At 35.9% G+C, this 13,010-nt stretch overlaps 1 protein-coding gene across 13 annotated transcripts in view; it reads right to left on the reverse strand.

The window, feature by feature from the left end:
* The window catches only part of CCDC91 (coiled-coil domain containing 91), a 395,166-nt gene that overhangs the window by 239,526 nt on the left and 142,630 nt on the right, over positions 1-13,010 (reverse strand). For 11 of the 13 annotated variants that reach the window (XM_070789905.1, XM_070789912.1, XM_070789908.1 and 8 more), the window contains exons 4-6: positions 9,774-9,934; positions 8,353-8,556; positions 5,576-5,680 (exon numbers count right to left, since the gene is read on the reverse strand). In XM_070789905.1, coding sequence (XP_070646006.1) covers positions 5,576-5,680; positions 8,353-8,556; positions 9,774-9,934 — 470 coding nt within the window. Of the gene's footprint in view, positions 1-5,575; positions 5,681-8,352; positions 8,557-9,773; positions 9,935-10,802; positions 10,892-13,010 lie in introns of those variants that run through there. The other 2 variants (XM_070789907.1, XM_070789903.1) reach the window with 1 other exon arrangement.

Below are 13,010 nucleotides of genomic sequence, written 5' to 3' on the forward strand. Positions count from 1 at the left end.
GCTGACTAGTATTCAGTTTAAAACTATACAAAAATACTAAGAATAATATCTATTCTTATTGAAGTAATGTAACCTTTGAAATCAGCAACAGAACACAGGTAAAAACCCATTTATGAGATCAACTGAAAGTCCTCTGAAACACTGGATTTTCACAATATTTTTTTAAATTAAATTCTCAAACAGAATACTCAACATACTATATAACTAAGCAACATCAATGGGGAATAGCATTTGGAGGAACAGACTCAATCTTTAAAGAGTTTGTATAGAAAATTCCCAAATCTAGCCATAGGTACCAATACTGACAACTATCAGAGATAATTTAACAATCAGCTAAGATCTATTAGTTAAACCTGTTAAAATGTGGTCACACTATGAGACACACAGTTTGATAAACTTCTAAATTTCCTCACTGCCTGTCACAGGTGTGATGTACTTGCTATGAGAGTCAAAGAAAGAAAACAGAAGACACTGGAATCCAAATTATACTAAGATAAGTTCTCTATTCATGTTTCATGAGAAGTCCTTTAAATAGCTACCTCAAACGCAGCATGACTCACTTTTCTTCCTCTGCTTGGGCTACACACCCTGGACAGAACAGGAAAGGAGAGGTAGTGCACACCCCCATTGTACTGCAGGCTTCATGTTCTTTATTATTTCCTTCTGTTATCGGCTACACCCCTCCAGCTAGCCTAGCAATTAGATCATGTCACAAAAATCAACACTGGCAGAATTCTCTGTAACAGTTAATGTTTTTGTTTTGGGTTTCTTTTTTTTTCCCCCAAAGTTTAAGGGTCTTACAAACATTCCACTTATTAATTATTCCATCTCTGGTTAGATTAAAATCATGACAAAGGCTCACCCAACACTAGTCTAAGTGGAGGCAGATTTCTTTACAAGATTGAAAATTGAAGTACTACATTTTCAGATCACTTGAAAATACCTAGATTTTTCATGGTGATGAGAAGGTGTGAATTTTTTTTTTTCTTTTTCTGTATTGTACACCTCCACACATAAACTTTTCAGTCAATTTAATCCACTCTTGCCAGGTTATCTTTGTGTACTCCTGGATATTTTGCTTCATTTAGGATGTCCAGAGAAGCAAGCACCAATATATTATCCCTATCATCAAAAATAGCAGAAAAGAAAATGTTTTCTATTTCATTGAGCTCCACACACATTTAGAAAACTTGTATGTAATATATGGCTTAATATAAAAATTATATGGATTACCATAGTCCGAAGAAAATACACAATAAATACATTAACTTTCAAATATCTGAGAGATGACTGACAGGCCAAAAATTCAAGCAAAAAACTTTATATTCATGATTCCAAAACTCACTTTTGCTAAAATTTCATCTTACTTATATTTAGCATACAGTATTCTCCTTTGATATTCACAAATTTAATCACATCTTCTATTTCTTAAAAAGTACTAGATAGAACAAACTTTGTACCAGTTTTTTAAAAGGGCTATATTCCCAGAAAAAAATGAATTACACAAAGTAGGTTAAAGAGTAAAGCCCAAGATTTTCTCAATTCTTAATAATCAGGTACAATTAATTTAAAAATATTTATTAAAAATATACTTCCAAAAAGTCTAACACATAACCTATTTATGCATAAACTTATAAGTATAATACAGATATAGAGATTTATGAATTATCTCACAAATTGAGCTACACATATTTTTATTTGCCCCTCCTCTATCTACAATGACTCTATGAGTTGATTACTTAACACTAATTTCGTTAAAAAAAATTTACTCAAAATACTTACTTTAAATTAATGTATTTTAAGGTGGAATTGATTTCCTGTAGTAGCTACAACACATAATATTTAAACTTTAAAACATTCCTTCTTATTTCACTTCTAGACTAAGATGAGGTAGATGCACCTCTCCCTAGATTTCTCAGTAAGTACAGCTGAAAGGCTGGGACATTATCTTTAAAACAACTCTAAGAAGACTACAGAGGGAGACAAGAAAACAGACCACCTGGGAATCTGAGGACTCAGGAATGACACAGTATCAAATTTTTTAAGTTTGCTTTTAGTCTCCCTCATAAATTCCAAACTGGATAATGGAATGACCAGCAATGAGGACGTGCCAATGAGCACAAACTAAACAAGCCCAAAGAAAAGCTCTCCTTCTCTACCCAAAGGTTCACGAAAGGGGCAACCTAGCAGAACAGGTAACTTCTAGATAGTAAACGCCCTGCTGCTGCTACTGCCGCTAAGTCACTTCAGTCGTGTCCAACTCTGTGTGACCCCATAGACAGCAGCCCACCAGGCTCCCCCGTCCCTGGGATTCTCCAGGCAAGAACACTGGAGTGGGTAAGTAAACACCCTATGAGAGTCAAACCTCTTGGAAAAAAACATGATCCCTTCTCCAGCTCTATGAGCAAAGACCAAAATGATAAGCCCAGTAGTGATACAGAAACTAAACAGAATACCTGTCTTTGAGTTCAATTTGACTATTAGACTTCCTAGTACACTTTTCTATCACTTATTTAGCCAAGGTGATAAAATACTCCCTAAGTTAGTTTACTCTTTTTTACACATAGTGAGAAAAGGAGAGAGGTCCTTTTTGGTACTGAATGAAAATCACCTAAAAAATGTTTTCTTGGGAAGTATTGTTTCTAGTAAAAGGAAAGTATTTTTAATATTGAATATTAGTTTTAATATTGAATATTAGTTTTGAAAACTTTTAATACTGAATATCCATTTTGAAAACTGAAGTTGTTACTCTTAGACTGTCACTACTGACAGTAAAAGCAGTACTTCAGCAATTATGTTGTCACTATTGGCCTTCACTATGGAAAGCTCAAAGCGTTATGATGTCAGGTGTTGGTCTCTCAGGTACGTTATTGTTCCCATTAACAGACTGAGAAACTGAATTTCAAAGGTATCTGCCCCACTAGCAGGCCCAGAATAAGTCACTCAATGTAGAGAAAAGAAAACACAAAGTATTCAGTATTCAGTACTGAACCTACTTATAAGCACTATAATTCTAAGTATGTGACTATAAATGTGGACATACACACTGAAATTAGCCCTTGGGGAGCAGGGTGCATTATATTAATGAATTCTTGCATTCAGGAGTATTGACTGAGCCATATTATAAGCCAGTATTGCTCCAGGCATTGGAAAGGAAAGTTCCTAATCTCATGGAGCTTACACTCTGGTGGGGGAAAACAAAAAATAAACAAATCAAAATGAAATAACAGGTTTTATGACAAGAGGGGGAAAAAAAAGCAAAGAAATGGGGATAGGAAACGCTGACCATGTACACAGGTTCTTATTTTCTACAGAATAGTCAAAGAAAGCTACCAGAAGAAGGTAGCATTTGAGCAAGTTTCTAAAGGCAGCAAGGGTTCATGAGAGTTGTTAAAGAGTACAATTTTCAAACAGTTGAAATGTGATTCACATAAATATAAAGGAAATACATCACAGACTTAATCTACTCTTTATTAATGATCATTTATGTTAACAGAATGAATCAGATGTTAAGACCATTGCAAAGAGCATTTCAATTGGCACACCTATAAAAAGGGCATCCCAGGCAGTGCTAGTGGTAAAGAACCTGCCTGTCAACACAGGAGACGTAAGAGACACAGGTTCGATGCCTGGGTGGGAAGATCCCCTGGAGGAGGGGATGGCAACCCACTCCAATATTCTTACCTGGAGAATCCCATGGATAGGGGAGCCTAGCAGGCTACAGTCCATCGTGTCAAAAAGAGTCAGACAACTGAAGCAACTTAGCACACATGGATAGAAAATTTAAATAACAGAGTATTAGACTAAGCAAGAGTGCTAGTTAGAAACAAAAATGATGAATATCCTATAAGGTAATATCAACAGTATTTTTTGAAATTCTAACAGACCAGGATTGTTTGTATCTTTTCTGTCAAAAACAAATTGACATGTAATGTCAATACAACTGAGACTTTTAATCAACAGTAAACAGTGAGCACTGTTTAATAGCACTGCTACATCTCTCCTAAATAATCTGTGAGTAGGTCGAGTAAGTAATGTCCTCCTAGGGCACTGAAAGAACACACTGCTAATGCTTTTCCTTATTTTCAAGTTTTGCCCTTTTTAAAACAAAACCATGCAGATATCTGAAAGGAAGAGCATTCCAGTCAGAGACAATGTGAAAAATCACAAATTGTTTCCCTCCATTCACCACCCCAACAGGCAGGGAATGCTCTCAGTAACACAGACTCACACTTTCACCTGGACCTCATTAGGAACCCAGTGTAAGTTAGCAGCTGAGGTGAGGCCAGCAAGGGTCAGCTGGGGCGGTGTATGTGTGGGGGGGCGCGGTTGTTGGCAGTGAGTTGGAGAGAAGTCAGAAGATTTACACTGAAAGGAGGAGAATGATAATTGACGTTGGGTTATGAAGTGATTCACATTTTTAAAAACATTATTTCACCTGCTGAAACAAAGACTCATTAGGAGTGAAGAGCAAGGGTAGAAGCTAGAAGACCACTTAGAAGACTATTAAAATGATCTATGCAAATGAACAAGTAAATACACAGTTTGTCAGATGTAAAAAGTGCAGTGGAGAAAAATAAAGGAGAATATGGGAAGGCTGGTAGGGGATGTCAGCACTGTCTAAAAGGTTTCCCTTGATAAGGTGAGACTGGCATGGAGACCAGGATGATATCAAAAAGTAAACCATGCAGATATCAAAAAGTAAACCATGTATTCTAGACATAGGGATAAAGTAAAACAATTGAGGAGAAAGAGTCAGGGAAAAGAAGGGAGAAGGGACGCAAGAAAATGAAGGGCCTTGCAAACCGTTTTAAGGACTTACTTGACTTTTAGTTTGGGTGAGATGAGAAGCCACCGAAGGTTTCAAAGCAGAGAAATGACATGAACAGCTTTAACTATTAAACAGATCACAGTGGCTGCCATGTAGAGAATGATCTGTAAGTGGGCAATGACAGAAGCAGAAAGATAAGTTAGAACAGAAGATACTTCAGTATTCCAAGGAAGAAATAAGGGAGGCTTAGAACAGGTTGGCAGCAGTGACCATAATGATAAACAGTCGAAACCTGGATATTGTGAAGGTAGAGCCAATAGCTAAAGGAACAGACTTGGAGTAAGTACAAAAGGAGTAAATCTGGGTTTCAGCTTTAGCAACTGGAAAGACAGAATCGCTATTTACTGAGACGAGTAAGACTACAGAAGAAACAAATTTGTTAAGGAAATGTGAGAAGAGGAGACTGATTACATTTATGAAAAAGATTAAATATATCAGTTCTTTTCAAATGTAATCACAATATGAAAAACTGCAATGTGCAATTTCCAAATTGAGAAAATCATCAGAAACAGAATATTTTAGGCCAGATTGAAACTCAAGCAACTAACCTTCACAGCTTCTCAGAGACATCTACTTTTCAAAATGGCATTTATCATTGATTTCATCAATATTAGTCAGTATTTTACATATTTAAGCAACTATCTGATCCCTCACTCATAAAGCATTTATTGAGCACTTTCTGAAATTACATATGACATGCTTCATCAAAAGGCCTACATATTAAATTTTTAATTCACTGTTTACCTGAAGTTCTTTGTATCTATCTTGAAAAGAAATGGCCTCTTGCTCTTTTTCTTTAAGGAAATCTTTTTCTAAGATACTATGTTTCTCCATCAATGATTCCACATCCTAAAAGAAAAAAACAAGCATAAATTGTGTAATATTTATGGCAAAAAATAGACTCTGATTTTTCAATGACACAATAGAAAATATTTGGAAAGGAAAGAACCCACAGGAAGTATGGTCTTTAAATTTCAACAATATAAAATGTACGCTTAACTCCCATTTCCAGACCAATACCAAACACTAACATTAACACTAACCTTGATATAATACTAAAAGCATTCATGCTAAATAAATACACAAAAGCATTTAAGCTAACTATAAACAACATGCTACTTCAACATATTGTACAGGAGACAGGAATCAAGACCATCCCGAAGGAAAAGAAAAGCAAAAAGGCAAAATGGTTGTCGAGGAGGCCTTACAAATAGCTGTGAAAAGAAGAGAAGCTAAAGGCAAAGGCGAAAAGGAAAGATCTATCCATTTGAATGCAGAGTTACAAAGAACAGCAAGGAGAGATAAGAAAGCCTTCCTCAGCAATTGATGCATAGAAATAGAGGAAAACAATAGAATGGGAACCACTAGAAATCTCTTCAAGAAAATAAAAGATACCAAAGGAACATTTCATGCAAAGATGGGTACAATAAAGGACAGAAATGATATGGACCTAACAGAAGAAGATATTAAGAAGAGGTGGCAAGAATACACAGAAGAACTATACAAAAAAGATCTTCACGACCCAAATAATGATGATGGTGTGATTACTCATCTAGAGCCAGACATTCTGGAATGCGAAGTGAAGTGGGCCTTAGGAAGCATCACTAGGGACAAAGCTAGTAGAGGTGACAGAATTCCAGTTGAGCAATTTCAAATCCTAAAAGATGATGCCGTGAAAGTGCTGCACACAATATGCCAGCAAATTTGGAAACTCAGCAGTGGCCACAGGACTGGAAAAAGTCAGTATTCATTCCAATCCCAAAGAAAAGCAATGCCAAATGCTCAAACAATCACAATTGCACTCATCTCACACACTAGTAAAGTAATGATCAAAATTCTCCAAGCCAGGCTTCAATAGTACATGAACCATGAACTTCTAGATGTTCAAGCTGGATTTAGAAAAGACAGAGGAACAAGAGATCATCATAGAAAGAGCAAGAGAGTTCCAGAAAAACATGCACTTCAGCTTTTTTGATTATGCCAAAGCTATGACTGTGTGGACCACAACAAACTCTAAAAAATTCTTTAAAGAGACAGGAATACCAAAACACCTGACCTGCATCTTGAGAAAGGTCTGGAAGGAACAGGAAGAACTGGACATGAAACAGCGGACTGGTTCCAAATAGGAAAAGGAGTACGTCAAGGCTGTATGTTGTCACCCTGTTTATTTAATTTATATGCAGAGTACATCATGCAAAACACTGGGCTGGATGAAGCACAAGCTGGAATCAAGATTGCCGGGAGAATTATCAATAACCTCAGATATGCAGATGACACCACCCTTACGGCAGAAAGTGAAGAGGACCTAAAAAGCCTCTTGATGAAAGTGGAAGAGGAGAGTGAAAAAGTTGGCTTAAAACTCAACATTCAGAAAACTAAGATCATGGCACCCGGTCCCACTACTTCATGGGAAATAGATGGGGAAACTTTGGGAATAGTGACAGACTTTATTTTTGGGGCTCCAAAATCACCACCGATGGTGACCGCAACCATAAAATTAAAAGACGCTTGCTCCTTGGAAGAAAAGTTACGACCAACCAAAACAGCATATTAAAAAGAAGAAACATTGCTTTGCCAACAAATGCCATCTATTTAAAGCTACGGTTTTTCCAGTAGTCATGTATGGATGTGAGAATTGGAGTATAAAGAAAGCTGAGTGGCGAAGAATTGATTCTTTTGAACTGTGGTGTTGGAGAAGACTCTTGAGAGTCCATTGGACTGCAAGAAGATCCAACCAGTCAATCCTAAAGGAAATTAGCCCTGAATATTCATTGGAACGACTGATACTGAAGCTGAAACTCCAATACTTTGGCCACCTGATGTGAAGAACTGACTCACTGGAAAAGACTCTGATACTGGGAAAGATTGAAGGCAGGAGGAAAAGGGGACAACAGAGGATGAGATGGTTGGATGGCATCCCTAACTCAATGGACTTGAGTTTAAGTAAACTCCAGTAGTTGGCAATGGAGAGAGAGGCCTGGCGTGCTGTAGTCCATGAGGTCGCAAAGAGTCGGACATGACCGATCCTCTGAACTGAACTGACCTCAACACATACTTTCCATAAACTTGCTCAAGTCTTTTTATAGAGACATTCGTAGAAAAGAGAAATAAGAACACACATAAATAACTTACTAGAACAGCTGTATTTCTAAGTATTCTGTCAAATATTGCATGATGCGTGACTTCTCTAAAGACAAATGAATAGTATAGTACAAATCTTCTAATCCACATACAATTGCAACACTATGTACTTTCAAAATAAAGAAACCCAAAGGAAAGCATTCATTAGGAAAACAAAAAAATCTAGTAAAAGTCATTCATATCTTTAAAAGTATATATTTATGGCTAGAAATTTCTTATCAAAGGCTTTTGTAAATGATAGACTCATCTAACTGATTTAAGCATATCACAAAGTCCATAACAGCTTTTCCACTGATGAATTTGCAATCAGAGGTTGGGACTATATTGTATTTCAGAATATGTAATTCAAACATTTATTTTTTAGGTAAATGTAAATATACCTTTTTAATTCTTTGTTTTTCTTCCTCAGAAACTTTGAGTTTCATCTCCAGAGTTGAAATTTTCTGCTGAAGCTGTATGTTTGATACATTGGCTCCAGGATCCTCAGAATCATCCACAAGAGCAATTGTTCCATTACTTTTCTCATCAGTTAAACCCAATGGAAAAAGTGAGATATCCAGATGAGTGTGTGTTGATTGCTGAATCTAAACCACATTAAAAAAAAAAAAAAAAAAAAACACACATACACACACAAGAGAGGAAAGTTTACACTGTACCAAGAAAGAAATAACCCAAAGAGCACTAGAAACCACATTGGAAATTAAGCTGTAGCAAAGGTTCTGAAATTATTTCACCCTTTAAGTAAATCAACAGAAGACCTCAAACTGTTACAACAATCTGATCTAAGAAAGAAAATTTTCTCTAAACTTAAAAGTTTAAGGTTTTTATTATTTTCCAAACAAAGCACTAAAAAACTTAAAACTTTTTTCTTATGTTGAGGGTGTATAATTAAGTATAGAAAATTCTGACACTCACAAGTTCTTGAATTTACACACACATTCAGAATTTGCTTATCTATTATATTATACATTAGAATTTGAAATTAATCAATAATCTTTAATTGATCATCACTTTCTAGTAAAGATAACAGGTGACTCAAGATTGTATATAGCACTTTGGAAATCTGGACTAAGTCCAGCATCTAGCACAAGGCCTGGATCAATAAGTAGTTGAAAGAATAAACATTATGACTGCTATATTTTTGTTTTTAATCTAAAATTGAAATGAATACTCTAATACTTGAAAACATATTTTAAGTTCCCCTGAAAGAGAAATATTTTTTTTTTATTTTTTAAGATTTATTAACTTTTGTATGTATTTATTTTATTTTATTTTTGGCTGCACTGGGTCTTCATTGCTACATGTGGGCTTTCTCTAGTTGTCATGAATGGGGCTACTTTCCGTTGTGATGTGCGGGCTTCCTATTGCAGTAGCTGCTCTTGTTGCAGAGCATGGCTCTAGAGATGCAGGCGTCAGAAGCTGTGACTCCTGATCTCCAGAGCACTTGGTAGTTGTGGTGCATGGGCTTAGTTGCTCCGAGGCATGTGGGCTCTTTCCAGACTAGGGATCAAACCAGTATCCCCTGCAGCAGCAGGTGGATTCTTAACCACTAGACAACAAGGGAAGCCCCAAGAAAAAGTTTTTTGTAATTATTTTCCTTTTTGAAATTCACGATGTCCAATGCAAAAGTAAGTCTATTTTAATAAATAAGATATTCAAATCATATTTTAGTAACTAAAGCTATTTGGACACAAAGAGTATCTACAGGGGAAAAAAAAAGGGAAATCAGGAAAACTTCAATTAAATTAGTATGCAATTTTTTAAGTAGGAAAACTTCCTATAAAAATTTGCTTGTCTTTACCTGTGCTTTAGGAATAGTCTGACTGCCAATGCTGTTATCTGCATGTGTATTCTCTGGTGATGCAATGATGGGCTCAGAAGAGAGGCAGCCAACTGAAGGGGAAGTGTGGTCATGGTCCAATACAATCTCAGGAGAAGCTGGAGAAAGATGGACTCCAGACACTGAAGGAAAACAAATAAACCAAAAAAACGTATTAGTAAAGGGAAAATAAAGAGCAATTAAGGGGAAGAAAGAGAGTAGAGGGAAGGAAAGGAAACAGGACAAGGAAAGTAAAAGCAAAGGATAGAAAATGAGGATTCTATGATAACTTTTCAGGGATTGTTATCTAAGATCTAAAACTAGTGTTTCTAAATTTAACATGACATTTCCATGTGAGACCCAGGCAAACAAAACAATTTAATAGAATCTTAATGTTTACATACTAATACATTACCACAGGGGTCCATCTGCAACTCAGAAATTATTTAACTTTATTATTTACCTATTCAGTTAGTTACGAAAAGCACTAGAATGCCTACCAGTGCCAGACACAGGCACTAGGCACCTAGAAGACAGCAATGAGCAGGACATGCATCCACGTATTGTGACTTTATGACCCAAGAGGCAAATCAGATGAATTAGTTATTACCAGAGCTAAGGGGAAAAAGAATGACATTACAATAGTTAATCTACTGTCTCTGGGTTAATTTCTTCTTTTACAACAACATAAGATTTTTTTCATATTAAGGTCAATTTTTGTTTGTTTCCACAGACAAATAACGGTGAAATGCAACTCTGTAGTTAGTTTCACAACAAAACATTATTAGATTGTAATTAGAGTTCAAGCACAAAGGTCACAAAAGGAAAGCCAATTCCAAACATGAAATGAGACAAAAATATTGATGACAGCAAAATAAACAGATTATTTTCTAATGTCCCTTCTCAGAATTCAAATACATTTGTATATGTGTTTTAATGTTTAAGAAGAGAAATTAAATCACTTTTAAGAGTAATTCATTTATCTGTTTTGACTGTCTAAATTATAAAGACCTTTATTCCACATTGGCATCAGTAGCAACGTCAGCGAAGCTCTAGCATAAATTCTGGAAGGCAGCTCACAATGGCAATTGCATTTTTCCCTGAAGAAAGACATTTTTAAGGTCATTAGGTATTAAAAAACTAAAGACTGTATCAATTTTTTATTGGTACCATACAGAACTACTTAACTATCTTATATATGCTTTTACTGTATATCTATATTGTATTTTTCAAATACTGTGTGCCATACTAGGTAAGGTACCCTTGTTTCTCCAACAAGCATTTCACTATTTTAACTAAAACACACACAAAAAAAACCTGTAATTTTAATTCACATTTCTACTTGATGTATCTTTTTCAGAAATTATTTTTTCTATCCTTCATTATTCTATATGCTAACAGATTTCCCTAAAATGTCAAAATATTCTAACTTCTAATTTTAAATTAAAATCGCAGCACTGTTTATAATAGCCAGGACATGGAAGCAACCTAGATGTCCATCAGCAGATGAATGCATAAGAAAGCTATGGTACATATACACAATGGAGTATTACTCAGCCATTAAAAAGAATACATCTGAATCAGTTCTAATGAGGTGGATGAAACTGGAGCCTACTATACAGAGTGAAGTAAGCCAGAAAGAAAAACACCAATATAGTATACTAACGCATATATATGGAATTTAGAAAGATGGTAACAATAACCCTATATACGAGACAGCAAAAGAGACACTGATGTATAGAACAGTCTTTTGGACTCTGTGGGACAGGGATAGGGTGGGATGATTTGGGAGAATGGCATTGAAACATGTATAATATCATATACGAAACGAGTTGCCAGTCCAGGTTCGATGCACGATACTGGATGCTTGGGGCTGGTGCACTGGGATGACCCAGAGGGATGGTATGGGGAGGGAGGAGAGAGGAGGGTTCAGGATGGGGAACACATGTTTACCTGTGGCGGATTCATTTTGATATATGGCAAAACCAATACAATATTGTAAAGTTAAAAAATAAAATAAAATTTTAAAAATAAATAAATAAATAATTGTTGAAAACCTACCATGCCCTCTTCTAGTTGCTGAGTTATTAACAGAAAAAAAAATTATACTAAAAATATTACTAACTTTTTAAAGGAATGACAATAGGTAGTGAAGTATAGTAAAAAGGAATACAGCCTTATGATTAAGAGCATAAACTTTGAAATTATATTGCCAAAATAAGTACAAAACAATTGGCAAATTTGCTTAACTTCCTTCAGTTTGCTCATTTGTAAAACTGACATAGAGGTGATGATGAGGTTTTAATTGACTAAAATATGTAAAGCTCTTAGCACTGTGCTGAAATTACCTTCATCATTACTTCAAATATTGTTAAAATCTGTTGGACAAGTATGTTTACTTCTGGGTATAAAAGGTTCAAAGTGTATGGATAGGTTTCCCCAGTGGCTCAGCAGTAAAGTATCCGAGGAACCTGAGGCTCCTGCATCTCCTGGACTGGCAGGCAGATTCTTTACCATTACGCCACCTTGGTGTCCGGAGACTGACTGCAATCAAGAGACTTGGGTTTGATCTCTATGTAGGGAAGATCCCCCAGAGAAGGAAATGGCAACTAACTCCAGTATAACTTGCCTGGAAAATCCCATGGACAGAGGCTGGCAGACTACAGTCCATGGGGTCGCAAAAGTCAGACACAACTTAGCGACCGATACCACCATGCATGTTATTCATATATATATCAATAACGTAAGACAAAATGTCACATTGTCATGAGTTAAATTCTCACTCTGTAACTTTATATGTTCAAGTATGCCATGTTAAGAAAAGAAAGAGGAAAAGAGGGTAGAATAAAGGAAGTAAGAGAAAGGAATGAGATAAATAAAGGAAAGGAAAAGGGAGTTTGAGGGAGGAAAGTACGGAGGGCGAGGAAGCACCCTCACATTCACACTCCAATAGTTACCACCACCTTCTCACACTGTCCCTTCACAACCAAATTTCCTTTTTCTTTCAAATCCCCGTCACTCCACTAGACTCATAATTTATGATATTAATTTTCCTTTCAGCTATTATTAAGTTAAATGAACATTTCTTATTTTATCCTTCATTTACTCCAGAGCACATAACACTAATGACTTTCCCTTTTCCTTGAAACTTTTCCTTTGGCACCTATATCCTAAATTCCTGGAGGAAGGCATGGCAACCCACTGCAGTATTCTTGTCTG

Source organism: Bos indicus, chromosome 5, assembly GCF_029378745.1.
Source record: "Bos indicus isolate NIAB-ARS_2022 breed Sahiwal x Tharparkar chromosome 5, NIAB-ARS_B.indTharparkar_mat_pri_1.0, whole genome shotgun sequence".
NCBI classification, from domain to species: Eukaryota; Metazoa; Chordata; class Mammalia; order Artiodactyla; family Bovidae; genus Bos; species Bos indicus.